The 26,952-nt window shown below is 40.3% G+C and overlaps 1 protein-coding gene across 1 annotated transcript in view; it reads right to left on the bottom strand.

The window, feature by feature from the left end:
- The window catches only part of Aox1 (aldehyde oxidase 1), a 68,702-nt gene that overhangs the window by 5,302 nt on the left and 36,448 nt on the right, over positions 1 to 26,952 (bottom strand). The window contains 12 exon segments of the mRNA NM_001282257.1: positions 1,301 to 1,415; positions 2,652 to 2,704; positions 4,227 to 4,301; positions 5,467 to 5,595; positions 7,410 to 7,505; positions 12,339 to 12,566; positions 14,453 to 14,644; positions 15,651 to 15,737; positions 18,180 to 18,267; positions 19,439 to 19,572; positions 21,142 to 21,266; positions 25,456 to 25,552. Of these exon segments, the coding sequence (NP_001269186.1) occupies positions 1,301 to 1,415; positions 2,652 to 2,704; positions 4,227 to 4,301; positions 5,467 to 5,595; positions 7,410 to 7,505; positions 12,339 to 12,566; positions 14,453 to 14,644; positions 15,651 to 15,737; positions 18,180 to 18,267; positions 19,439 to 19,572; positions 21,142 to 21,266; positions 25,456 to 25,552 (1,419 nt within the window).

Raw genomic sequence — 26,952 nt, 5'->3', positions numbered from 1 at the left:
AAACATGTCTCCAGGGAAGGCTTCTGGTGGAAAGGCACATAATGGCCTTTTGCCTAGGGGTGACACCTTCCCTGAGCATAGATCAAGCTTTTATGATTAGACTATTTAATACATCTCTTAAGATTGTTCAAATAAGTTATAAGAACATATCTTAAAAGCTAAGACCAAGGTTAATTATTACTTTGTTCTTGGATCTTGACAAGGCCAAGGCATATATACAAGATATAAGAAAATCCAAATGGTTAAATTTTCACTAACTTTCTCTTTGAGGGAAAAGGGATTTAGAAATCAGTTAGTGTGAGAACTCTTCCTGGTGGAGTGGGACAACCACTCTAGCATGAAAGCCATGCTTACAGGGATCACTGTGTTGTCTCAGTCCAAAGTCTCCAAAAGGGAGCTAGTCTGAGTTAGAGCCCAGGCAAGCCAGATACTGGAATAGGCAAGTACAATACAGGTAGACATAATTTTAAAGATCAGATTGACTATAATTTTTAAAACACATATTGGCGACAAAATAAATAAAAACTTACATGTGAGCACAATTCAAGAATGTAGACCCAAGGGATATTTATTGACATCAAGAATTAAAGCTTGCTTCTGGGTAAGGTTGGGACAGATTAATACTAATAGGTTGGTCCATGACATTAGTGAGAGTTATTCCAGAATCCTTTATTATTATTGATTATGTATTATTATTTATGATTATTGACAGTGACCAGTAAATGACTTCTTTAACTCCAGAATGTCCAAGTACAAAAAGACAAACTGAATTCTTGAAGCTGGTGTGTATGTGTGTGTGTGTGTGTGTGTGTGTGTGTGTGTGTGTGTGTGTAAGAATCTAAGTGTGCATCTCTTCATAGAATCCCTTAAAAACCCAGGGATGCACTTAAATAATCTAAAAAGAAGGACCTTTTTGTTGTTGTTATTACTAGGGGTGCTTAATCACTGAGCCTCATCCCCAGTCCATTTTCATTTTTTATTTTGAGACAAGGTTTTGCTAAGTTGCTTAGGGCCTTGCCAAGTTGCTGAGGCTGGCTTTGAACACACAACCCTCCTGCCTCAGCCCCCAGAACTGTTGGCATTATAGGTGCGCACCACCATGCTTGGCAAAAGAAGGACCTTTAAAAAGATTTCAAAAACTGACTACTGTCTGCCCTTGATTTCTCTGATACAGAGAAATCACCCTTAGCCAAAGGCATGGTGCAGTCACCCCACACTCAATTACACTCCAACGGATGACATAGGTGGAGTCTAGATGCATCCTAAGTGCAACCTGCAAAGCTTCCCAGTGGGTACTGACCTTATGATCCCCTGTCAGGCAGTCCACTTCAACCTCTGAACAGGCAGCTCCATAAACAAAGTATTCGAAGGGATGGCCTTCGCCTTTCTCCCAGTTCATGTGTGACTCATAACCCCTGAAGGAAACAGAATCTTGAGGTGCATTGTTAAGCAATCAAGTCCTATAATCACAAACCATAATGATCAAACAGACCCATACAGAGCTGTGCAAATCAGAGGGACATATTTATACAGTGAGGGGCCAGCATGTAACGCATGTTCAACAAATGTGCTAAGTAAATAAATATTTAATTCTTTCCTCTTCAACTCACATTGTCTGATAAAACACTCAATTACTTCTGACCAGTGAGTGAATCCTTACTCCCATAGGTTTGATATTGACTTTATGATTATTTATCCTATAACCTTTAGCTAATCTTTTTTGTCATCAGATTGGGGGAATCCCATCTGCATTTTACACCAAACACTATTTCAAGGGTGCACAATTGCCTGCTTTGTCTCACTTGCTGGCTTCAAAATTCAACTTCTTTGCAAGAGTTGGGGTGCATGGATCAGATTTCTTAGCTCTCATTCTTTGCCTCTGCCATCTATGATGGCCTGTTCTGTTCCCAACTCTTGTTTCTTTAAGGATACCAGGCAAATGTTAATGATACAGGACAGAAGCTTGCCAGTCCTCTCTAGCCTCTCTACCCTGCTCCTGCAGCTGGAGAAAGCCATTGAAAATGCTCCCAGTGCCTATTTCCAATCTTTAGTCAGTGGCCCAGAACTCCTACAACAACGGCAAAGTGACAAAATCAGGTAAGACTCACTATATCACCCTGCTCTCCGATGGCATTAATTCTTCACTAAAGTAATTTGATAAATTATTTCCCAAAGTATGCTAGTTCTAATTGCTCCATATCTCGACACCACAGTTATTGTCAAGTTTCTTTTTTTGCTGTTCTAGAAGATGCAAATGGTGTCTATGTTATTGTGCATTTCATTTGCATCCCTACCTTTGTTTCTTAACTTAGGGGTAGATTGTGTTTTCAACAGTCAGCCAGCCACTGCCAGGGGTTCCAAGCACTAACTCCCAGAGAGCCTAACTATTGCACCCAGGATGAGCTGAGTCATTACTAGGTTGAATTTCATTTGTATGCCTATTTTTCCCAGCAAAAGACTTTCTAGACATGGATTAACTAGCTGCTAAAATGTTCTTTATAATAGTGGATTAATTAAAGATATAAAATCAATACTTTTGTCAAAATTGCAGACAGAACTGAAACTCTTCCTCACAATACCACTTGCTATTTTCCATAATCACAATACCACTTGCTATTTTCAATCCACAAGTGATTGAAAGGACTACTTACCTGAAGAATCCAACAGCTGAAAGACTGATACTTTCATCAAAAGCAGCCTGTGCCTGTGAAGAAGGAATACAATGTGATGTAATAAAGATATCCAAAGAAAGAATCCCTCAAGACTTCAGTTTTAATTTTACTAAGCATTACATTCAGCTACCCAGAGCAATAACTAGGGAGGACAAGATTAACTTATTCCTTTCAGCAATAATTTATTCCTTTTATCACTCCACAGGCATTTGTGGTTCACTGCAGGTGGTAACTACATTTGTTTAATGTGTGTGACTCTAATAAATGACTTCTATGGTATGTTACACCTATAGACCAGACTATAATGGGCAACCCATGTTCTGCTTATAAAGAAATTCATTCAGTCATTTGGGAAGACAGCCTGTCAACAGAGGGCATTTTAGGAAACAATGGTTGGTTAGATGTTTAATTGTAACATCATGTATCCATAACAGTTTCAGTTGAAGAGAATAATTTTGCTAAATCGCACCATTTTTACTAAAAGGTCTTCTGACTAACAGTGCACACAGTTGGATACTACATAGAAAAATGAGGATTAGGTCCACATCTCCAGGATGAAGAGAGAAGATGAGAAGTGCAACCCATTACAGGAGACAGTGGGCGGATGGCAGCATTCTGCAGTGAACTGCAGAGGACTACTCTGCACTGCATCTCTGTAGCTTCCTCCAGCCACTTTCAGCCTTGCTGGACTTGGGCAGCACCAGGCAGAGAGCAGAAACATTGAAAGCCTTTTAAAGATTTCATATCCTTAAATATGTCCAGAAAAGACCGAAAGCTTCCATAAATATGAATCACAGAGTTAGTCCTTACTCTATCAAATAGCAGGAACATTTGTCGGGGGTGCTGGGAATTGAACCCAGGGCCTTGGGCATGCTAAGCATGCACTCCATCCTGGGCTATACCCCCAGCCCTGGAATCATGTAAGTAGATTCCCTAAATATTATCTCACCAAACCTGTGTTTTGATGTTGCAAAGTTGATATTTTAGAATAGTATGACATATGCTCCCAGTGTTTATGGATGTCTATTCCATACCATCTGATACTTTATACTCTATTATTTTGAAAAGTTTGCTAGTTGACTTGAGAATGTATATTCTCTTCCAACTAGACTGTAAGTTGATCAAAGGAAGCAGCTGAAGGCCTACTATTTCTAAATGAGTGCCTAAACGATTTTTACTTTTATGGAATGATTCCAGTGCTGTTTTTCTATTTTAGGAATGGTGAAACCTGAAGAAAACACATTGACAGATGTTATCCAAAAAATGCCTAGGTTCCATAGAATGAAACATTAATTAATTCTAGTTTAAAATAGGAGTTTTGTCAGAAAAAAACCATCTCTTTCTCCAATAGAAAATTTTCCATATGTGAGAGTTCCTCTATCATATTATGATAGGACCTTTTCATGCCGAGAGCCAAAGGATCTCTCATTTACAATGAAGCAGTGGTGGTGCCATTTGGAGTGCCTTCCTGAAGACATTTAATTCACACATATCCCTCTCACACACACCCTCCTGTTTTTCTAACATAAAACACAGAGAACCAGTGATTCTCACCCAGTCCTTCCAAGTTCCTTGAGGATTCTTGCTGATGATGGGTTCAAGGCGTTTTAGAAGAGTTTGACAAGCATCCTAGGGGTTATTTTTAAGTTAGAAGATGATAACAATTTCATGAAAACACCAATTTTAAAACAACATGATATGTCATCCCATAGGCTTATCTGAAAGGTCTTAGGAAGATAAGTAAGAGACCAACCCTGTAAGAGGATGCTGTGAAAGATCTCACATGGGTACACACCACACGTGTGTCAATGGTGAACAGGGCTTCAAGATGGTGACCTTGGAAGCCATGCTAAGTCAGCGTCTCACAGAAAAACTGTGGGCAAACCACTGACCACTGTCTTCAAACAAGGTCAGATTTCATTTGTGGGAAAGTTCATTCAGGTAGCATAAGACAGAGTGAGAGGAATGAAACTGGAGTAAGAGACAGAAGTCTTACCATGACCCAGGCAAGAGGTGAGAATCTGACTCAAAGAGATTAACACAATATGGAAATGAAAGATATAAAGACAGTTTCAGGTAGAATTAAAAGGACTTGCTGGCCAGCAAAATGTCAAAAGTGAGGGAGTGTGGAAGCAACCTAGATGCTCTTCAATAGATAAATTGATAAAGAAACTGTGGTATATATACACAATGGAATATTACACAGCATTAAAAGAGAACAAAATTACGGCATTTGCGGGTTAATGGATGGAGTTGGAGAATATCATGCTAAGTGAAGTAAGCCAATTCCAAAAAACCCAAAGGCCGCATGTTCTCTCTAATAAGTGGATACTGATCCATAAGGAGGAGGGAAGAGGCATGGAAAAAAATTGAGGAACTCTGATTGGCCAAAGGGGAGGGAGAGGAGGGGAGGGGGAATGGGGGCAGGAAAGATTATGGAATGAGATGAACATCAGTACACTAGGTACATGTATGACTGCACATATGGTATGACACTATATTGTGTACAACCATAGAAATGTAAAGTTGTGCTGCAGTTGCGTACAATGAATCAAAATGCATTCTTCTGTCATATATACCTAATTAAAATAAAGAAAAAACAAAAAATAAAAAAAAGTGAGGGAGAAAAAGGTGGCATTTCCAGTATAGGAGAACTGTGTGCTGTGCCGCTGACTGAGCCCAAGAGTCGGGTAGGAGATAAGAAATGGATGACTCAACAACATCTTCTGAGCTCCACTCATGTATTTGGTGCTAGAGGGCTTAATGATTTTGATGCCACTACAGTGACATTTACCTTTACTGCCAACCCATTGAGATCTGCCACTACGGATCCTCCAGAGATATTTGTATTAGGAACGGTTTCCGTGCTTGTTCCGCGCAGGTGGACATTCGACATTGGCATCCTTAACTCCCGACTGGCCACCTGGATTTTAGAAGAGAGTTTCTTTTCAAACACTTTGGTGAGCTGTAGATCTGTGCACATGCCCAGGTGGTACAGTATGTATGTGAAGCCCTTTTACACACCACGGGCACAAGGAAGCAGGACCTCCAGTCACAAAAGTTTGTCTCTTCTAAAAGTCCTATAGTTTGTTCAGGCCCCAAGTTATGAAGACACTTTATTTTCTTTGACTTCCTCATGTGCAATAGCATCAGGAAGAGGAGGCAAGGACCCAGGCCAAAGCAGGAGGAACTGCTCTACTCATGTCTTTATAGTCATGAAATTAATGCCTTTGAGGCTGCTCATCCCACCATACTGCAAAATTCTAACGAAGTCAATGTTATCAATAATAAATGCTTATCTACTGTGCACATAACTGTAGATGCTCCATGAAAAGCATCTCTCCTGAGACAGGACAATGGCTTTGAAAAAGCAGCAACATAGACATCACAAAAGAAGAGGATAATGCTGGGGTTGAGTGTCAACATGAGAGCTTAGTAGGCTGCTTTGTTCTTCACTTTTAGTGCTGGAGACAATTATATTGTGAACTCTAGTTAATCCAAAATTCTCCTCTTTCCTGCTAGCAGTACAACTTAATAGAACTTGCCCAACACTCCAAGGACATGGGTACATGGAGCTCTTCCACAATCCTTGGCTCTCAGCAGAGCATGGGCACAGAGTGCACAGGCTCACAAGGTAAAGGTGTCTTGTGGTCTCATAAGGAAAACATTAAAATCTCACCCACAAATGGGAAAAGGAATGACCAGACAATTCTCAAGTGATTGCAACATAAAAGAAAATATGTACTCAACATGTCTATAATTAGAAAAATGTAAAGTGAAACAATAATGAAGCATTTTCATTTATCTAGCAAATTATCTAAAATTTTTCAACAATCCATCATATTTAGTGTTTGTTAGGATATGATAAAATGGATGCTTTCTGGAAAACAATTTGGTAATACATGTCAAGCAATTTAAAATACTTATATCCTGTGACCTACTAATTCTATTTCTGTAAGCTTTTTTGAGAAAACAATTACTTGTAGGATCATAGGGTAATGTACAAAAACATTAATTGAAGTGTTCAACAACTGGAGATAGTTAAATAAATTACACATACACCCACATGCAGCCATTAAAATCATGATTGTTAAGAATTCTTAATGACAGGAGGAAGTGGTCACTAAAAAGTACATAAATAACATGTCAGTAATCTTTTGAAAAAGAAAAAAAGGCAAAATTCAAAGATGCCAAAATGGCAAAATTATGTAGGATCTTCCCCCCCCCCCAATTTTCTGCATCTTTGACGTTTTATAGACTCTAATATTATGATCATAATTAGCAAAATAGAAACAGTAGCTTCAAATTAATCTAAAACAAGTGAGCCAAAAGAAAACCATTAGAGTTTGGTTAGAAATACTAAATGTTATTTGTATTATCAATTGTTCAGAGCCCTTACCATAAAAAGGGCAAGAAATAAAGCAATAAGTCAGAATTTGCAAATCTTTTTATTGCCTAGCAAAGATTTGAAAAAATACAACTCAGTTGTTTATATATATATATCAACAAATAAAACATGACATTCTTTTAAATAAAAAACTTGAGTCCCTTCTACTATATTTTTTTTAGGGCCTCAGTTATAAAATTGGTTTATCTACCCAGTTTCTGCTCATAACTTAGCAGCTTATCTATCTCTTACCCTTTAATTTGGAACAGAAAATATACATTCACAGTTTTCTTTCATGAACTTAATCAGTGAGGACACACCCAACAGAATACAGTTATTGGTACTCTTACCTGAATCATTTTAGTATGAACACCCTGCCCCATTTCAATCCCGCCATGAGTGACCAGCGCAGAGCCATCCAGATAAATGTGAACCAGGGCAGCAGCCTAAGCAGAAGAGATGCAAGCAGATGAAACAGAAGAGAATTTTTTTTGACTGGTGTTATCACATATCATGTCAATAAAAATGCTTTCCTCAGAAATGATCCTTTTCCTTCCATCCTCCCTAGACCCTGCCAAATATATGCACAACCAGAGCAAAGTCATGGCAATGGTGGGGCAAGCAATGCCTTGTGATCACCACACAAGAAGCCATACTGTCCTAGGTGGGTCTGGGTCTGAGGCAGGACTATGCACCTTAAGTTACTGTTTCTTAGTTAGGGCCCTTGAGCACACGGGTGTCTCTAGGGACCCCTCTCCCTGCTTCGGAGTGGAGCTTGGGGTCATATATGTGTGCACGCACAAGCCCTCCATTTAAAAATGCTCAGTTAAATATATGTAGGTTGAGGGAGAGAGAGAATATTCTCATAGTTGTAAGCATACTGCAGAGAAGAAAAAATGAAAACCCAACTAAGAAGGACAGACAGACATGATTTGTTTTTCCTCAAAATGAGCTAAACCCATCTTAATTCATCTTGGCACAGAATTACAAGCTTTGGATTTGAAAAGAAACTTGCAAGGAATCTTATCTAATTATATAGCTTCCCACAAGGACCCAGAAGCAACCAAACTGCTAACAAAATTAAAGGTTCCTCTAGAAACACCAGTCTGCAAGCTAAATATGCTTTACCATGAACAAGAATGTGCTTTCTTGCAAGCCTGCAGGTGCTAAAGTATGGAGCCTCTAATCCAGGGGACTGCAGAAAATAAGGATGACTTCTTCAGGGAGTCTCCAATATGAAAGTAACATCAACACCATACAGTCTACAGTCTAAGTGCTTCCACCTGGTTTCACTGTGGTCTAGGAAGGCCTGAGAGGCAACCTGTGCAGCTGTTCATGGGTCACTAAGGCTCTGTGAGCTGGGTTCCTTAGTATCTAAGTTTCTGTACAGAGTGGCATAATAATCTATGATTTGAAAAGAAGATCTTCAGAAAATTCTGGTAATTTCTGCTTGATGAACCTCATATTTTATTACTATTATATTATGATTTACCTACTTAGATTACTTAGAAGCAACCCTGGTTATAAGTGAAAGTTACAGGAATTGCATGTCAATCACCAGATAAACCCAAGAAAAGGATTGTATTTCTCAGCCAATTCTCTGCCCAACAGAAGGACCTTCACAGACATTTTTTGGGCTGTGAACCACACTTGGGGAACAACTCTTTTTTGATATCCAAAGGTTCACATTACTCCAGTGACAACCAGAAGCCCCTACCATTCCAAATATGACACTTTGGACAATAAAAGTAGATTTTTCAGCTAGTCAGCAGGTGTAAACTGGGGATGTATTGTCAAAATGGGGACACCAAAGTACACTTTCTCTAAGAACAAAGGCACATATATTCATGGTCCAATGGAGAATTTTAGACTCTTGTGCCATAATAATCATGTCTGGGGCCCTGAGAAGATGTAATGGGTGATTTACTGTCAACTAACATATGACTTCACCATCCTGTGCTCCTGGCTGCATGATAAAGAGAAAGAGCGGTGTCCTCTACCCATGGCCCAGAACTGGCTGCTCTGGGGGTGTGCATCAGATGCCAGGTGGTGCCTAATGTCAACAGTCACTTCTGGGCTTTCTTCTATTGCACTTGATTGTACCTTGCTGGCATGTGAGCCCAGGAGAGGTAAGAGCTTGTCTTAAGGCATCCCTTGAAATGTGGGATGGTGTCTTGCCTGTGGTAGGACCTCAAGAAGTATCCAATGAATGAATTTGCAAGAGCATAGTGATTTGATTTGTTTCTTAAGTTTTCAGACTTTGTATTTGGCCTCCTTGACTCTGCCAAGCACGGATGGACTTAGCACCTGTGACTAAGCTGCAATTACAGAGGATTGTGCCTGTCCTCCATTGTGTGAACCTGCTGGTGACTGCGCTCTGCCTGTGGGGTTCGGGCAGTATTTCTATTGTAGACCCTGATTAATTTGTTCCATGTGGTGCTGCAATCTCCTCAGGCTATTAAAAATGTCAAATTTGGTTCAGTTAAGTGGCACCACTGGATGGTTCATTGTTAGACCACAAAAGATAATTCCACAAAGCTTCATCTACAAAATTGGCACAACTGGAGCACTGGAACAGATGGCTCTCCATTATTAATAGAGAACTTAGTTGATACAATTTAAATCTTCAAGCTATGACTGCTAGTATTGGTGAAAAGTTAGTTCTAATCCTAAGATTCCCCAAATGCCCAACCATTCAACAATGCACAACCATTGCCAGGTGCTGTAGCAAGGCCCCAGAAACACAGAAGTTAATTAGATACTGTCTGTGTCCTTCAGTGTTCCCACTCTAGGAATTAAGCCTACTGTAGGTGAGTTACAGAGAACTCCCTCAGCTGGTGCTTCTGCTTAGGGAGGCAGTATGGGACAATGAAGACCCATGGGACCTGAGACCAGGCATGTGCAGGTCAAATCTTCCTTCTGCCACTCCTTACTGCATGTCCTTGGGCAAGAGAGCAAATCTCTACCAACTTCAGTTTCCCCATCTATAAAACAGAATCACACGTACTCAGTAGAGACAAGATCAGGGTAATCAAGTGGGAGATTACAAATCCCACCTCAGGGCCTTCCGCAGAGAAGGCGCTCAAATATTTCTAGCTCCCTTCTCTATTTTATTTGCTTTAGAACAGAATCTTTCAGGTTGTGTCTTTCGGGAAGCAGTTTGTGACTGATCTCAAACTCTTTTGATTTAGTCCTAAGCAAAGCTTTTGAGCACACAGCAGTTCTCTGGCAAAGGCTTCCCAGTAGCCTCTGAGAATGAATTTGTATTGCTGGCTCTCATCTAGTTTCTTCTCGGCCGAGCTGAATCCCAGCTCAGTTCCCATCAAAAAGTGCTCCAGGCAGAAGGTTTCAGAAGCTGCCCAGACCCGAGTTCCAGCCCTGGCTTAGCTTCTACTAGCTGTGGGACTTTGGGCAAGATATTTAAACTCTTTGAGTCTTAGTTTTCTTATTTATAAAATGAACATACAAACCTTATAGGCTGCCCTGAGGGTTGGATGAAGTAAAATCTTAAAGGACTTATAACAGTGGGTACTCAACTATTATTACTTTCATCTACTTTTTGAGAAATTTCTGATAAGGGAAATGATACAGACCTGGTCTACAGCAAAGGCTAGCCATTAAGTAATGGAAGCTACTAATTAGAGGCAGCCTGCCATGTTTCCCCATAGCCTAACACTCAAGATTGCCAGAGGATACTGGGTGTGGTGGCACACACTCAGTGGCCTTGGAGGCCGAGACAGGAAGATCTCAAGTTCAAAGCCAGCCTCAGCAACTTAGTGAGGCCTTAAGCAACTTAGCCAGACCCTGTCTCAAAATAAAAATTAAAAATGGGCTGGGGATGTGGCTCAGTGGCTAGTTCAATACCCGGTAACAAAAACCAAAACAAGAAAAGATTGCCAGAAGACCCATAAACAATAGAGTTGAGTTTCTTGACAATCCTGTCCAGTCTGCTTAAGGACTGACTAACTTCTTTGCTATCTGCCAGCTAATAAGTTTAACCCCAAATTGTATACCAAGATTCATTATTCACAAACCCTTTTCTCAGTTGCAGTCCTCTCCCCCACTTCCTTTTTAATAACTTTGTTTTTGCCTTTGTTCCTCAACAATGGCCTCTTGAATATCTCCACCAACCCACTTCCCTGCTGTCTGAGTAAATTGTGTACAGATGGCTCTCTGTTACTTTCTGTCACTGCAAATAGGCAAGGAATAAAAAGGCTGCAGTAGGACAACCACTTGTAATGAGCAGCCACTTGCCTACAATCAAAGCTGCATGAAAATGGTATAAAGATTACACCAAAGTTCAGCTAGGCTAGTTAGGTGTATGGATGGACAAGGGAATGGGGCAGGGACTTTTTACCACTTTTCCTGTCTACTTCCTCAACCTATTCACTAATGCTCCTCCCACAATCTATCCACCCATTATTTTTTCCTATTGCATCTTCACTTAACACACCTGCCACTGTACCTTCTTCATGGCTCATTTGAAGTGTGAATCCTGCAGAGGAAGAACCACCAAGCTCTGTGAGGGCCCTGCTGGATATCTACATACATGGAAATTTACATTATGGAAGAAGAGAGAAAATGGCAGTCTGCATCACTGCTGCCCTCAGTGAGTCAGAATACAGCAGCTCTTTGCCAGCTGTTAGGGGTATTTTCATTCCAGAATGAAGAAGTGGAAATAGCTAGTGGGATTTAGCAACCAAGCAAGGGGATTTATTTAATCAGTTAAAGAAACTATAAGAGCATATTCCCAGTCTTTCTCTTTATACTTTTAATAGCTAGGAGGGGGTACAAACTCCTAAATTTGTGTTTAAAAGTTATTGAAATGATTTACTTTTCTGGGTTTAGTTTACTGCAATCCACCCATGGGAGTTGAGGCACCCCAACACCTTGCAAGCCTCCATTTCCATTTCCTCTCCAGAGACACAGAACCACAATAGATGGAGGAGTCCTGGAAGTCATTGTTCCTACCCTCTTACTTTCCTCATGAGCCATCTGGGGCCCAGAGAAATCATCTCAGCTGCTTTTTGACAGGGCCGGGAGTAAACCTCAGGTTTCCCAATTTCCCAGCAAGAATGTTTTCACCAACCATGGGAGCATAGGCAGAGGAGCTCAGTCTCCTCTGGAGCAAAGCTGATGTGACTAAGCACAACTCTGGTTAAGTTTAGCAACTGGAGACAGAAATCACGTGGCTGGTGCAACAGAATGGAAAGTTCCTTCCATGCTCTTTGTTTTGCCTGGGCCACCTCCAGATGGCACGCCCCTGTGTTTGAACTGACCTGAGCGAAGGCAACAGAGCCAACTCCAACAGGATACTTCAGGGGAACCATGGCCAGCCCTTTCTTCTTCCAGTAATTCTCCGCATTAAATTTTTCCACGGCTGCTCTCCTCACGGAGAAGGAAGACTTGGCCATACATTCTTTCCAACACTGGCTGAGATTCTTGGCATTAATCTCTTGTTTGTAGGGTGTCTGATCTATTTCTTTGTACATATTTATCATTCGAACCTAAGAAAGGAGATTAAAAGTGAAAGGAAATCAGAATGTATGGTCTCATCCATGCACCATCTTCCTAGTCCAATTCTGCCCATCTTGTGTGATCCAAGCTGAGTTCTCCCTGGTTCTTGCTGAATGAAACCTTTCACAAGACACTGAATTCTCCTCTTCCCCACCTGGAGCATCTATCAATGATGTGAGCAATGACTTGTATGTTTCTATGCTGTTCTTGTGCAAATTTAAAGGAAGGAATCCTTCCCTTAGATTTCTTTATCTCAACACTATCCAGATCCACTCAATTCTAGTTGCACTTGTGGGTATCCGTTGAAAGTATCTGGCTAAATGATTTGGTTTATTCAAATGCTGTGTCAAAATAAGACTTACTTCCAAAACAAACAGGAAAGTTTGTTTACATATAACTGACATCTAGGAAGAAGAACAAATTAGAAGACTCTATTCCAAGATATCTGATGAGCTGAGTACAATTCTTTCATCACAGAATTGGCAATGAAGACTTCCCAGCTGAGAACAAAAGATGCCAAGTACCTTACATTCTCAGCTGAGAAAACTCACAGTTGTGGCCAGGCCCCTCTCCAAGCTGACAGGGGCTACTACAGAGACACTTGCCTCATTCTATCCCCCCTAAAACTCTCTCAGATCATTATTAGAGGAAGACTAGGAATTAGTGAGCTGAGCCATTGCAGGGAAAACAGAGTTTTTAAGAGGTTATTCTCTGGAAGAGGAAGGAAGGTCTTCACATGATTCTCCTTCTTCATGCTACCAAGTATGACAGAACATCAAAGAGAGAAGCTGGGTGGGGGGACAGGAAGGGAGGAACAAGTTCCAGAGACAAGGATGACTCCTATCTGTGGCTATAGAGTCCAACACTGTGAAATCTAGAGGGGAAAGTAGGTACATGAATTGGGGACTGGGGCATGGGGCAAAGAGGTTTGGTCACTAGAGGAATGCTAAATGAAGTGCCAAAGAGAGGACAGCACTCACTGGCAGAAGTCACATGGGGAGGGGCCATTTGTCTTCCCAGGTCCTCCTCTTCCTCCTCCCTGCCCCAGTGTCACAGCAGAAGGAACAAGGGAGGGCGGGAAGAGAGCTTACCACATCTCCCCACCCAACTCCACTCTACGATCTAAGGGTGGAAGAGGCACCAAGGAGGGAAACATCCTTGATGATGACTGGGCTGAGACTCAAAAATCACCCAAAGAAAATCATGTTAGCCACTGAAATGACAAACTTCATGACAGCCGCTATCACATGAAGGAAAGAAGACTTTGACAGAATTTGGTGGTAGGGATTATATACCTGCTACAGTTGGATGTGGTTTGATCCCCCCAGAGTTCATGTGAAATCTTGGTCCCCAATAATAGTGGTGTTGAGGTGGTGGAAACCATCAGAGATGGAGCCTAGTGGGTTAAGTCATTGAAGGGTGCTGCCCTCTGAAGACATGAAGGTAGTTCTTATGGGATCCTGGTTAGTTGACATGAGAGTGAGTTATCATAAAAGAATGAGCCTGACCCCTGAAGTCAACACCAGGCTCTTGAATCTCTACAACTGTGAGCTAAATAAACCACTGGCATTTTGTGTATCAAAGGAAAATAAACTAATAGAACCCACCAACCAATGGAAAATTCTCACTAAACAGGTAAGAATCTATTGCTTACTCCTCAGTGTACCCTGTTTCCTGGATTTTTGAGAAGATATCTGGGTATAGCAAGCAACATTGAACTTTGGTGTCCTGGCTCTATATTTGCCAGTTGGCTAGGTGACCTCAGGCAAATCATATATCCCTTTGGATCTCAAATACCTCAAACTGAATGATTCTCAAAGGCCCTCCCACCTCGGATATTCAACACCTTTTATATGCAAGACTAAAACAGTGTTACCTTCTCAGGGGACAAACCGCATTTGGCCGCAACTTCTACAATACAGGACTCGGTGATCAGCGCTGCCTGAGGAAAGCCAAACCCACGCAGAGCTGTGTTGGAGGGAAGGTTGGTTCGGCATGCCCAACCTCGGCAGTGCAGGTTGGCAAACTTGTAAGCATTGTCCATTTTCAGAAGTCCCATTTCTATCACCTAGAGAAATCCAGAGTTGGTGTGGTAAGGGCCTTGTCCTTCTGGACCTGTTTGACCATCCTGATATCTCAGACCAAATCAGGCTGGAAACAGCATCCTCTCTTCATATCACATCATACATGCTAAAAATATGCCATGCTCCCAATTAAAATGCATTTTACTGTTAAATTATTCTAAAGAATTTGAATCATTTTCTTTTAAAATTATTATTTTAGTATTTCTAAGTTTTAGAACAAATGTATTATTATTTTTTTAAAGAGAGAGAGAGGGAATTTTTTAATATTTATTTTTTAGTTTTTGGCAGACACAACATCTTTGTTTGTATGTGATGCTGAGGATCGAACCCAGTGCCACGCACATGCCAGGCGAGCGCGCTACCGCTTGAGCCACATCCCCAGCCCCAAATGTATTATGTTTAGGCTTCAAATATTTCCAGAAGCCTTGGAAATGTTCGTAGGCCCTAAACCCTGGGGTCTATGCATTCTACAGAAGGCAGTATTCTGGAAAACAGGGAAAATGAGAGGAGGGGGGTTGGCATTTATTCCTCCATCAGGATTAATCCCTCCCTCCACCTCCTGAGAACAATTGGTGAGGTCTGGGGCTAGTTTTGGTAATTAAGACTGGGGTGTGAGCCCACCAGTGACATTTACTGAGTAGAGGTCAAGGATGCCCACACATCCTCCTTTGTATAGGGCAGCCCCCACAAGCAAAAGATATCAGTCCAAAATGTCAGTCCAGCCAGAGAGGAGAAAGTTGGTCAATGCTTGCATCTGAAAACAGATCTAAGTATGGAAGAACAGAAATAGCACACATATGGAGACTTAGCCAAGATCTCTGGGCTTACTCTGTGGGTGCCAGTGAGTGACACTAGGCTATCCCTGCAATGATGGACTCTATGCTTTTATAATTATATATTATTTAATGATGGAACATTTTTTCTGACATAAATCATATTACATAATACTCTTTGAAAAATGCAAGAAAGCTTGCTTTTTAAAACACTTACCCATAATGATTCATCGAGGGAACTGCCCCCGTTGTTATAGTGCTCCATGTCCAGGGCCAAGATTCTGCCATCGTTCATGAATCCAACCTGTGCAGAGAGAGCTGATCTCTGATACTGACACTAGAAATTAAATATCTAAAGTTTACTTTGTCACTTGTGAACTCTCCACATATGGAAAAAACTTTATGATGTAGACTTGGCAATAATTTCTTGGATATAAAACTAGCTCTGTGACCTTGGAAAAGCCATTTACCCTCTTAGACTATTTGTGAAATGGAAATAAATAAAGTAATACATGGAAAATTACAGGCACATAAACAACACACAGCAGATGTTCTACATATAAATTATTAATATTACTATTATAAATATTAATATTATCTCTTGTTCTCACACTACTCTCCATTGGAAAACATTATCTTCTCATAGTTTTAGTCACCACAGTGGTGATAACGTCTATAATTATAATCTAGTCCTTTCAACAAAGTCCCATATTGGTGAAGGACATTTCTGTTTCAATGTCCTATCGTCACTTCTTCTCCAACATTTACACAAACCAGCTCATTGTCATTCCAGGTTGGTTCTCATTCCAACTCGACTCTTTCTTCTAAAAATTTCCAAGTCATGTTTGTGGTTTTATTTTCCATTGTATTTTGCCAAATTTTTCACCAAATCCTATCTTATTTTACAGAATAATGACTCTTAGACTCATCTCTTCTGCCTCTTACTATCATATCAAATGCCTCATGTCTGAATGCATTAGCTGCTTTCTACTGGTCCATCTTCCTCTCTCAGGCCATCCTGCACTTTCTCATCATATTACCCTCACTGATGCACCCATGTTTAGTTATGGCACTTGACTGAGCAAGAATCTATTCAGTCTTCCTGTTTCTTGTGAGAGAGTTTAAACTCCCCATTTTGGAACTTTAGGCCCCTCTTGGTCTTGTATTACATCTTATTTACACTACCTTCTGGTAATTGCTCTGTGTTTTAATGCACCCCTCCCCTTACCCCTACCCCTATCAAACATGCCATGCTCATTCCACCACTGCATTATTGGTTCCACCACCTAGTATGTTTTTTTTATGGTATCTATTCATTCTTTAAGGTCCATTTATGTTTCACCTGTTCTAAGAAGTCTTCTGTACATACTCCAACTTATATTCACCTCTCTTCATAGATTTGCTACATGTACTTTACCTTTTAACCTTCAATTTTTAATGTTTGCATAATGATATCATATGTGTAAGTTTTATTCCTCTCCTCCTTCCCCCAAAAATAATCTCCTCAAAACAAAGTTCACTCTAGCAAATTCTTTTGAACTAAACTGAATTCAAAATGTAGCTTAGAGTAAAATAGATTTGTTTGCTAGTTTCTAAAAATATGTGTTCAGGGAGACATTTGTAGAGACCATGATACACATTCAACAAATCCTGTGGTCCCCATCCTGTGCACACAGGAAGATGTATTTCCAGCTACCTTTTTAGTTAGGGGGCCAAGTTCTGGCCAAAGACACCAAGGTCCTTGCAAGGTCCACCTCTTACTGACCTGGTGTGAGAAATACCTTCCACATCACTCCATGTGCTTTCTCTTTCCTTATCTACTGCAGAAGACCCTACAGAGGACTCAGTGTCCTTGGGCAGAGTTATTCAGTAGAACTTTCTGTGATGATGGCAAGGTTCTGTGTCTGTACTATTCGATCCTAACCACATGTAGCTATTGAGCATTTGAAATAAAGCAAATGCAACTATGGAACGGAATTTTAGTTTAATTTAGTTCACTCAAATGTGAATTTCAGTGGTCATTCAAATGGCCTACTGGCTACCATATTAGATTCTGCAATCCAAAGGGATGGTGGTAGCACTACTTGAAAAAAGCTTGAGTCTCTGAATAGTTTTGTGGAACAGAGTCCTCCTTCCTCTAACCTCTGCTGATTACACTGGGCTGTTACTTGACCAAGAAATAGCATAATAAAGGCTTAAACTCCTGAGAGTTTTTAGTTGTTAAAGTAGTTAGCTCACTTTGATAAGTAAAACTACCTCTTTTAAAGCAAAATAATAATCATTTTCTACTATGGAAAGTTTTCTAGGAATTTCTAGAGCACAGTTTTACAAAAATACCCTTGATATGTTAAAAAAGAGGACTCCATTTGCAAATAAATGCAATTTCACATAACACCATTGTTATGAGAATTATTCTATTTTTTACCTCTTTTATTGTGTGAGTGAGTAGTTATTAGACCTACTTTCATAGACACATATGCTCACAGGTTTTCTAATTATTCACTGTGTAATGTCCAATGCCAGCTAGTCCTTTTTCTCCAATTGACATCTTTGAGTGAAACAGAAAAGCTTCATTGAACCAGCCAGTAATTAAACAATCAGCACAAGGAACAGAAAGTTAAATAGACGCGCCATTTGTTAATTTGTTCATTGTTACTCCCCATTAGGGAATAGATAAATGCCGCCTCTGCATTTCTGTCATGTTCTGTTTGTAGCAAATCCTTCCCTCCACCCATCTTCTGCTCACTTTGTACTTTGCAAAGTATGGGTTTCGGCCTCCAGTTATCAGCATGTCTTCTCCTCGTTCCAGAACACAGCGGACTGCACGACCATGTCTGAAACAGAAAAAAGGCATGAGAGGTAAATTCTTACAATGAAGGTTATATAGCTCCTAGTGAGACCTTGAGTGGCATTCACTCACATCACAAAACACAGAACTACTACCCACACTTGGCCTCTGCTGACCTCCAGGAAATGTGGTAGCCTCCCCTCCCTTTGGTGAGATCATGACATCTGGCATTTGCTACTTGTCGAGGAAGTCTCCAGGGTATTCAAGGGGACATTTCCCTTTGTCATAAAGACCTCTGGCTATAGGTAAAGTCTCAAGGCCACACTTCAATCTGGTTACAAATGGAGGAACACAGGTGGGGCCTGACTGCCAAGTACTCCCAAATAGGACAGGTCTAGAATCAAGGTTTCTGCTCCTGGGTTAAAGGAACTGACCTACATTACTCTGCAAAGGAATTAAGCCTTTTAGATGTGCCTCCTCCAAAGACAATTTCTTGACCAAGAAATAACATAATAAAGGCTTAAACTCCTGCAAGTTTCTAGCTGTTGGAGTAGTTATCCCACTTTGATAAGTAAACTACCTCTTTTAAAGAAAAATAATAATTATTTTCTACTATGGAAAGTTTTCTAGGAATTTTTTATTGGTCAAGAAATAATTGGTATTATTATTATTATTTTTTAGATTCTCAAAGGAAAATGACAATATAAATAAATAAACCTAACAAAAGCAAAGTCTGTTTAAATCAATCAAGAAAATATACACTTAAGCATACTTATACACATTAACTATACACACTTTAAAAATGTGTGTGTGTGTGTGTGTGTGTGAGAGAGAGAGAGAGAGAGAGAGAGAGAGAGAGAGAGAGAGTGTGTGTTTACCTCAAAAGGTCATACACATTCTTCTAAAGGTCTAACAGGTGCTAAGAACAAGTAGCCCCGTTCATTCAGGATCTGTTTCTGTCAACTTTCCAGGTATTCTAATGATTTTCTGTGGCTTTCATTCTTTTTAGTAATTGATTTTTATTTTGGTTCTTATATGGATATAGCTTGACGATACAGACAAAGAAGTTGCCATAAGCTGGCAGCTAATTTGGGTGCTTGTATATCATGTGTGATTTTTAAATAATCTTGGCCTAGATTCTTCCTCATTAATCCTGATACTGAAATTTTCAGTCTGACTTTATTTTTAATATATTCAGAAGATTTTTCTCCACTTACTTGCTGGCAGCAAGCGCAGTGATGGCTGCCATTGTGCTGGTTTTGAGCACCTTTCCCCCAAATGCCCCACCGACGCGTCTTACGTGACACATGACCTTATTAGCTGGGACCTTCAAGACTGAGGCAACTACATCCTGTAAATGATAACAGATTTCATTAATCTGATCTATCTTCAGCAAGGACTTAATTGTGACCACCACGCACACCCATAACCTTAGCAAAAAGAAACTGTTCCCTGAAACAGGAGTGTGACAGCCACTTTACATTTTGATTCCATCATATTGTATATGCTACATAAACTGTGTGGCTATGCTAAATGATTAAAAAAAAAAAGCCCAAGAACCTTAGCATACATCCCCAGTTGATCTCAGCAATATTTGGCTACAATGGCATTGCCAAAACTATTATTAAATAATTCTTGCAATAACAATGGATAATTAGGGACTATCATTTTTTTTGCCTGTTTTCCCCATGAAACACCCAAAGTATCCTTTTCACACTATCCCTAGGGATGTGTTTCCTGAAGCTGTAAGATTCTGTGGCTTTCTGAGCCTCTCCCAGCTTGGATGTTTCCCTTCATTCTGCTGTCTCCACTGAAGCATGCACACTTCTCACCCCATCTGTATTACTGTGAAAGTGGACCCTTTGGTCTTCCCTGGATGCAGGTGCTATTCTTTATGCTTTGAGGTCTTAGTCTTAACAACTGATTTTGACAGATGGGGTGCCTAAGACAGACGGGCCCAACATCACACAGGGAGTGAAGAGCAGATGGAACTGGAACGGAGTTCATCTGACCCTTTCTTAGTGTTCCAACTTCTGTGAGGCCTCATTTTCCACTGTCCATACTCTGTTTCCTGCTCTTCTGGTAATAGCACTGGCTCTTTTGAACCTGCTGGATCAAGACCCTTTGCTTTCCTTACTTTCACTCTGATGCTTACACCTAACCTCCCTGTCTTGCACTCTCTATCCCAGCTCAGAAAGTCATCGTGCTGTTCCTCCTTGCTGGCATGCATGTTGCCAGAGAGAGGGGACATAAGCAACAACTGTTTGCAGAGGATATGAGTAGTGAATAGATGAGTGGCATTTGATCTTGCTGTGAAATGGCATGGAAATGCCCTCTCTTCTCCTACCATCTAGACAAACTTTACTCTGACTATAAATCCAGATTTAAGGCTCTCTCTCTCTCTCTCTCTCTCTCTCTCTCTCTCTCTCTCTCTGTGTGTGTGTGTGTGTGTGTATGTGTGTGTGTGTGTGTGACAGAGAGAGAGAGAGAGAGAGAGAGAATGAATATCCTGGGTCATTCTAGCCCTCAACAAACCCCTCTTTCTCTTCATTCCTCCACTCACGTAAATTTTGACTTAACTGATTTAGCACCTTGATATACTTTTCCCAATATGGCTCCCTAACTGTTTCTTGAGAGTTGGGTACTATAAGCTAGGGAAGATAGGCCTTTCTCTTTTTTCTCAACAGTACTAAGGGCAGAGCAAAAGAGACCTGCTGATTACAAAAATAGTTTTAAAGTAATAGATCTATAAACAACAACAACAAAAATAAAGTTTGGAAATTACATGGCTCTTAATTCCCTAATCAATATAGCTACTAGTACTGAATATTTCCTTGGTTCCTAAAGAAATGACATTTTTGTGCTTTGTACATTTGATCCTGTGACTTTTCTGACAGCCTTCACAATGGCCCCATATTACCTGTATGTATTTAGGACTCTGTGTAGACACATAGACATCTATTTCTTGATCCTCTCCTTTGGGAACAACAAGCATGCTCTGGGTTTCCATATAAAAATGTTCTTGACCTCCAATGTGTATTTCACCTATTAAAGGAAAATTCTTGGAAGTGAAGGAAGCATTCACAAAGAACAGCTAGTGCCCCCCAGCTATATCCTGTTTTTCAGGAACTCCAATGACAGGCAGTTTGCTGGGTAGTGAAGGGTAACAATTAACAATGTTTAGCTTTCTGCACGTCTGCAGAGTTGAAGGAGAGTTCTGTAGAGAAATATGTGGTGTCTGCTGAGCCAGGCCACAGAGCCCTAGGGAAAGATATGTGCCTTTTTAGAGTCAAAAACTGATAGCCAGGTAATGTCTAGTTCCAAGGAAAGATGGAGTCGCTATAATTCTCCCTGTTCCTCCTGTTAAATACACTATGTATAAATCAACACAAGAAGTATGAAAGCTAATTACACAAAATGGAGTCATTTATGTCATTCCCCAAGTGATACAGTGTCAAGAGGCCAATGAAGAGAAAAGCTCAGGTCATAAATGCCTGTCTTGCAAGCTCAACCCAAAACTACAAGGGACTAATTGTAACCCTAAAATTGAAAGATTAAAAGTCTAACCTACCAACCACTGACATTTGCCAAAATCAGAACACATCAGCTGCCAGTGACACTGCTGTGCCAGGGGGCTTACCTTTAAACAGCCTGTGTAACCTCCTCTGTCCTCAGTAAAACCTTAACATTTTCCTTCATCCTCTGACAAACCAGAGGCCACCTCTAGTTGGGTGCATCTCCCAACTTCAATTCTTCTTCTTGTATTTGATTTCCCAGTAAATCTTTTGCTTGGTGATTTGTTGTTGTTGTTGTTGTTTGTTCGTTTTGTTTTGTTTTGTTTGATGTCAAATTGACAGAAGACTTACTTAAGAGGAGAGAAGAAGATAGACTGACTAGGAACTTTGAGACAAAGTGTAAATAGAGCATTGGATTCAGTGGGTTTTGCAATCATTGTAAATGCTTGCCACATGCATGCCAGCCTTGGATCTAGAGAAGCCAGCCATCCAAAAATATCAACGGACAAAGACAGAAAAAAAAAAATACCTGTGAAAGTCTGCTATTTTTTTAAGACAAAGGATCAAGAAAAGGGAAGCCTCAGAAGACAAAATACTTTGAGACAATAAACACTCTACCCCAACCAAACACCACGGAAAAATCTGCAGCCTCACCTCTACCTGCAAAGGTTAAGTGGAAAGTCAGCCTGTAATGAGGCACCCCAGCCCCTCTGCTGGGCTATGTCTGCAGATACATGGGGAACCTGTATTCCCATTCTCTATGGGCAATAACAAGACATCACGCACTTGTTTTCCACCAACAGAGTCAGTTCTAGGAAAATAGAAGACTTAAATAAGATCCAGACATTATAACATGATATCCAAATGTCCCAGATACAATAAAAAATGGCATATCACTCCAAGAACCTGGAAAACCTCAACTTCAATGAGAAAAGAAAATCAAAAGATGCCAACATGGAAATGATACAGATGTCAGGATTATCTGACAATGATTCAATTAGCAATAATGAAAATATAGAAAGTCTTAGCAAAGAAATAGAAGGCATAAAAATGTCAAATGGAAATTTTACAACTAAGAAATAAAACAAGCAAAATTTAAAAAGCTCCTTGGATGGGCTCACCAAGAGACTAAGGAGAACAGAGGAAATGATTATTGAACAAGAATACAGAACAAGAGAAACTGGCCAATCTGAATAACAGGAAAAAACAAACTGGAGAAAAAAGAACAGGGCTTTGAAACCTGTGGGACCAAAACAAAAGATCTGACATTTGGGTCACTGAAGTCAAGTATTTAAAAAAATAATGGCTGAATATCTTCCAAACAGCAAAAGACATAAACCTACAGATCTGAGAAGCCAACTGAACCCTAATTGGATAAATTTAAACAAATTCCATGCCAAGATACACCACGGTTGAACTTCAGAAAACTGAAGAAAAAAAGCAATATAAACAAAAAACCGTCTTGAAAGCGGTGAGAGAAAAATACTACCTAATCTGTAGGGAAAACACACTACCAAAGAAAACAGGTTGGGCTGGGGATGTGGCTCAAGTGGTAGCGCACTCGCCTGGCATGTGCGCCTGGGTTTGATCCTCAGCACCACATGAAAATAAAATAAAGATATTGTGTCCACCGAAAACTAAAAAATAAACATTAAAAATTTCTCTCTCTCTCTCTTAAAAAAAAAAAAAGACCACCGGTTTCTCTTGGGCTAGGTTGCATGCACCAGTAGTCCCTGCTATTCAGAGGCTAAGGCAGGAGGATCCCAAGTTCAAGGCCAGCTTAGGTAACTTAGTAAGACTGTGTCTAAGAATAAAATAATAAAAATGGTTGGAGTGTAGTGCAAGGCCCTGCATTCAATCCTCTGTCCAAAAAATAAAAAATAAAAAAACCATAGAGACCAGAGGAAGCAGCACCAAATTTTCTAGCTCTAAAAGGCCTATCAACTTAGAATTCTATCCAGTAAAAATATTCTTCAAGAATTAAATGGAGACCATGTCATTCTCAGCTGAAGGAAAACTAAGAGTTTGTTTACAACTGACCTACCCCAAAATAATAGCTAAAGAAAGTTTCTGGAATAGGTAGGAAATGACTTAAAAAAAATAAAAGGAAATGGGAATATCTGTAAGGAAGAAACAACTTCAGAAAGAATAAAAATACAGGTGAATATAACTCTCCTCCTGAGTTTTCCAAATTGTGTTTAAAATATAATTATAGCAATACTTTGTGTGGTTCCCAATGTATGTACAGGAAATATTTAAGACAATTATATTATGAATAGGGAAGAGTAAAGGGATAGAAAGGGAGGTAAGGTTCACACTTAAACTAGCAAAATGTTGATATTATATATAAAATATCACTGACTGTAAATATATGTAATATATAAATATATCATGGTTATTTACATATAGGATATATATCATAGTTATACATATATATTTATACAGAGAGAGTTTTCACTAAAAAAAATTGTATACAAGGAGATATACTCCAAAATACAGATAAATCAAAATGGAATTCTAAAAGTTGTTCAAATGAGCCCACAGGAAGGCGGGAGGGGGGTGATAAAAATCAGAGGGAAGTGTTGGATGGAAGGTAGAACTTTAAAAATTTTTTAAATGTGCCCAATAATAGCGATTTGTAAATTGTTTGAGGAAGATTCCCAAGGAAATATTTTGTATTTCACTCTAGAGTTCCTATCTTATCCAAAATCCAAGTAAAGAAAACCTGAGCACAAAATCTAATATGTATAGTAGATATCACATACACACACACACACACATATACACACATGTACACACACCCAAAGAGAGAACAGCAGAATGAACAGACTCCCTCATTTACATAATATAAACATTAAAATTTCGAGAACTCAGATCTTAACTTCCATTAAAGTTTTTAACAACTTATGAGAACCCACACATAGCCACTAGGCTTGAGTTCAGGGCTTGCAGTAGTACTAGTTTATTTTGTTCAATATTCACTTCATTTAAAATAAACAGAACTGGAACAATATTAGATAGACCTGTAAAGTTGGCAAAGTTTGTTTTTGATACTAGGGATTGAACCCAGGGGCACTTTATCGCTGAGCCACATCCCCAGACCTTTTTATTTTGAAACAAGGTCTCACTAAGTTGCTTAGGGCCTCATTGAGTTGCTGAACCTGGCTTTGAACTTGCCATTCTCCTGCCTCAGCCTCCCAAGCAGCTGAAATTACAAGGATGTGCCCCTGTGCCCAGGAATTAACAAAGTATTAACAACCTGTTTCACTGTCTGACCATCCCTGCAGCCCCACCCACAGCCCCCTCCCTTCACCCTAGGGTGTTGATCTCAACTCTCTAGGATGGAAACCAACTTGATCAAGTAATCCCTGAGACTCAATTTTATCCCACTATTGGCATAAGAGTGATTTCTCCAGGCACATTTACATTTTCATGAGGTCCTTACAAACCAAAAAGCCACTAATATGAAAGTGTCTACTGGTACTTTGCCTGACAGCACAGGGTTAGGAAAAATAATCTCAGTTTCAGGGTCCCTTGTAAATCCCACACCAAAGACACAGGGAGATCCATATGTGAATGAAGTGCCTGTTTCCAAGGGCAACACACACTGAGCCTGTCAGGTGATTTTTAGAAGGCAAAGGAAGGCTTAAATTTAGACCTGCTCAAAAGGCTTCCGGGTTATTTTCTCTCCCCCTATTTTTTTTTCCAGATAGTTTTACCTTCAACAATTTGGTCAACCACTTTAAATGCTTTATCAATATTTCCATATTCCAGTTTCCTTTCTGGCTTGAAGAAGGAATTATGTCGTATAGCATCCTAGAAAGAGAACAGAGAAGGCTGCAAGTCTGCAAGAGATCCAGTCCTATGATAGTAGCCACACCCTGGGGTGCCAATCAAGGCACTTTCCCACAATCCTATGAGCCTTGAACCAGGCCTGGAGACTCCCCAGCCAATGGAAATCTGCCTGTTGGGTCCAAAGAAACTGAGTATATTCAGAAAAAACCTGGCACTGAGGCAATCCAAGAATGGAACTAGTATTTCGCAGGCAAATTATTGTCTTCAATCCACAACTTATTTTATGTATTCAGGGCCACATAGCACACTGGTTCAGAAATGCGGCTCCACCCAGAGTTATATCCATTTTCTCCACTTACTTGTTGTTTTACTGTGGGCTGTTACTTCCCCTCTATGAGTATCATCTTGTGAAGTAACAGTTGTGCATATAGGTCCAAGAGGGTTGTGAAATGAAACATGTAAAGGGCTTGGATGGCATATAGTTAAATGTTCAATAAATGCTAGCAGAAAACACTAATGATTGAGATCATGGTGGCTTTGCCTGCTGGTCTCGCCTTCCTCCTTTGGGGACATAAGCACTTCATTTGTAGAGGGAAGTGGAGCACCTGGAACCATTAATCCTAGAAGTAAGTCTCTATTATCAGCTTTGTCCAGGTGCCACCAATCCACTTACACACTGGCTTCCCTGGTCCCCAGAGAAGGAGTGCAGTGGTACACATAAATAAAAATACAGCTACAACAGCCTAGGTTGGTTTTTTGTACCCAGGATTTTCTTACCTATCCCTGGGAATTTATCTTACTATGATCCATGTGTTTGTCGGTGAATGGGCCATGTGAGTTCCTGCCAGCATGATCCACCATGGATTATCGTTCATCCATAAAATTCCTACCTGCTGGCAGTTGGGGGTTCTCCTAACTCTGGATCTCTCAAGCCATCAGTATCTGTCTGGACCTATCCTGTCCACACACCTTACAGGGATGTTCTTTTGTCATCCTGTCATTTCCTCCACTGAGAAAAGTGGGCTGGTTTGTTTTTTGCCACTGTGAGATCCAGGCTGTTGGACAAAGTGTTTGTTGATTGCTATTACAGTTAGCAATGTGACCCTGGGTAACTGTCTTTGAGTTTCCTCATCAGTATGGTCATTGCAGTGGTTTGGCATCCTAAGATTGCTGTGAGCATTTAGTGAGGTCATGCACAAAACCACCTTAGATCCATGCCCCACACGCAGAGCTCTTCAAAGCTGCCAGCTGATGGAGCTGTGGATGATGATGCTTAAGGAGAAACTCTGGTGGGGAGCACATTTTTTTCACCATGGCCCTCAGCTTTCCCCCCACCCCCGCACATCTAAGAGTTTTGATAGAGTTTCCCAATTCAAACTACCAAAACCAGGCATAAGCCAGGCTCAACTTTAGTGTTAGTG

This window comes from Ictidomys tridecemlineatus, chromosome 7, assembly GCF_052094955.1.
Source record: "Ictidomys tridecemlineatus isolate mIctTri1 chromosome 7, mIctTri1.hap1, whole genome shotgun sequence".
NCBI lineage: Eukaryota > Metazoa > Chordata > Mammalia > Rodentia > Sciuridae > Ictidomys > Ictidomys tridecemlineatus.
This window is presented reverse-complemented; position numbering and strand designations above follow the sequence as displayed.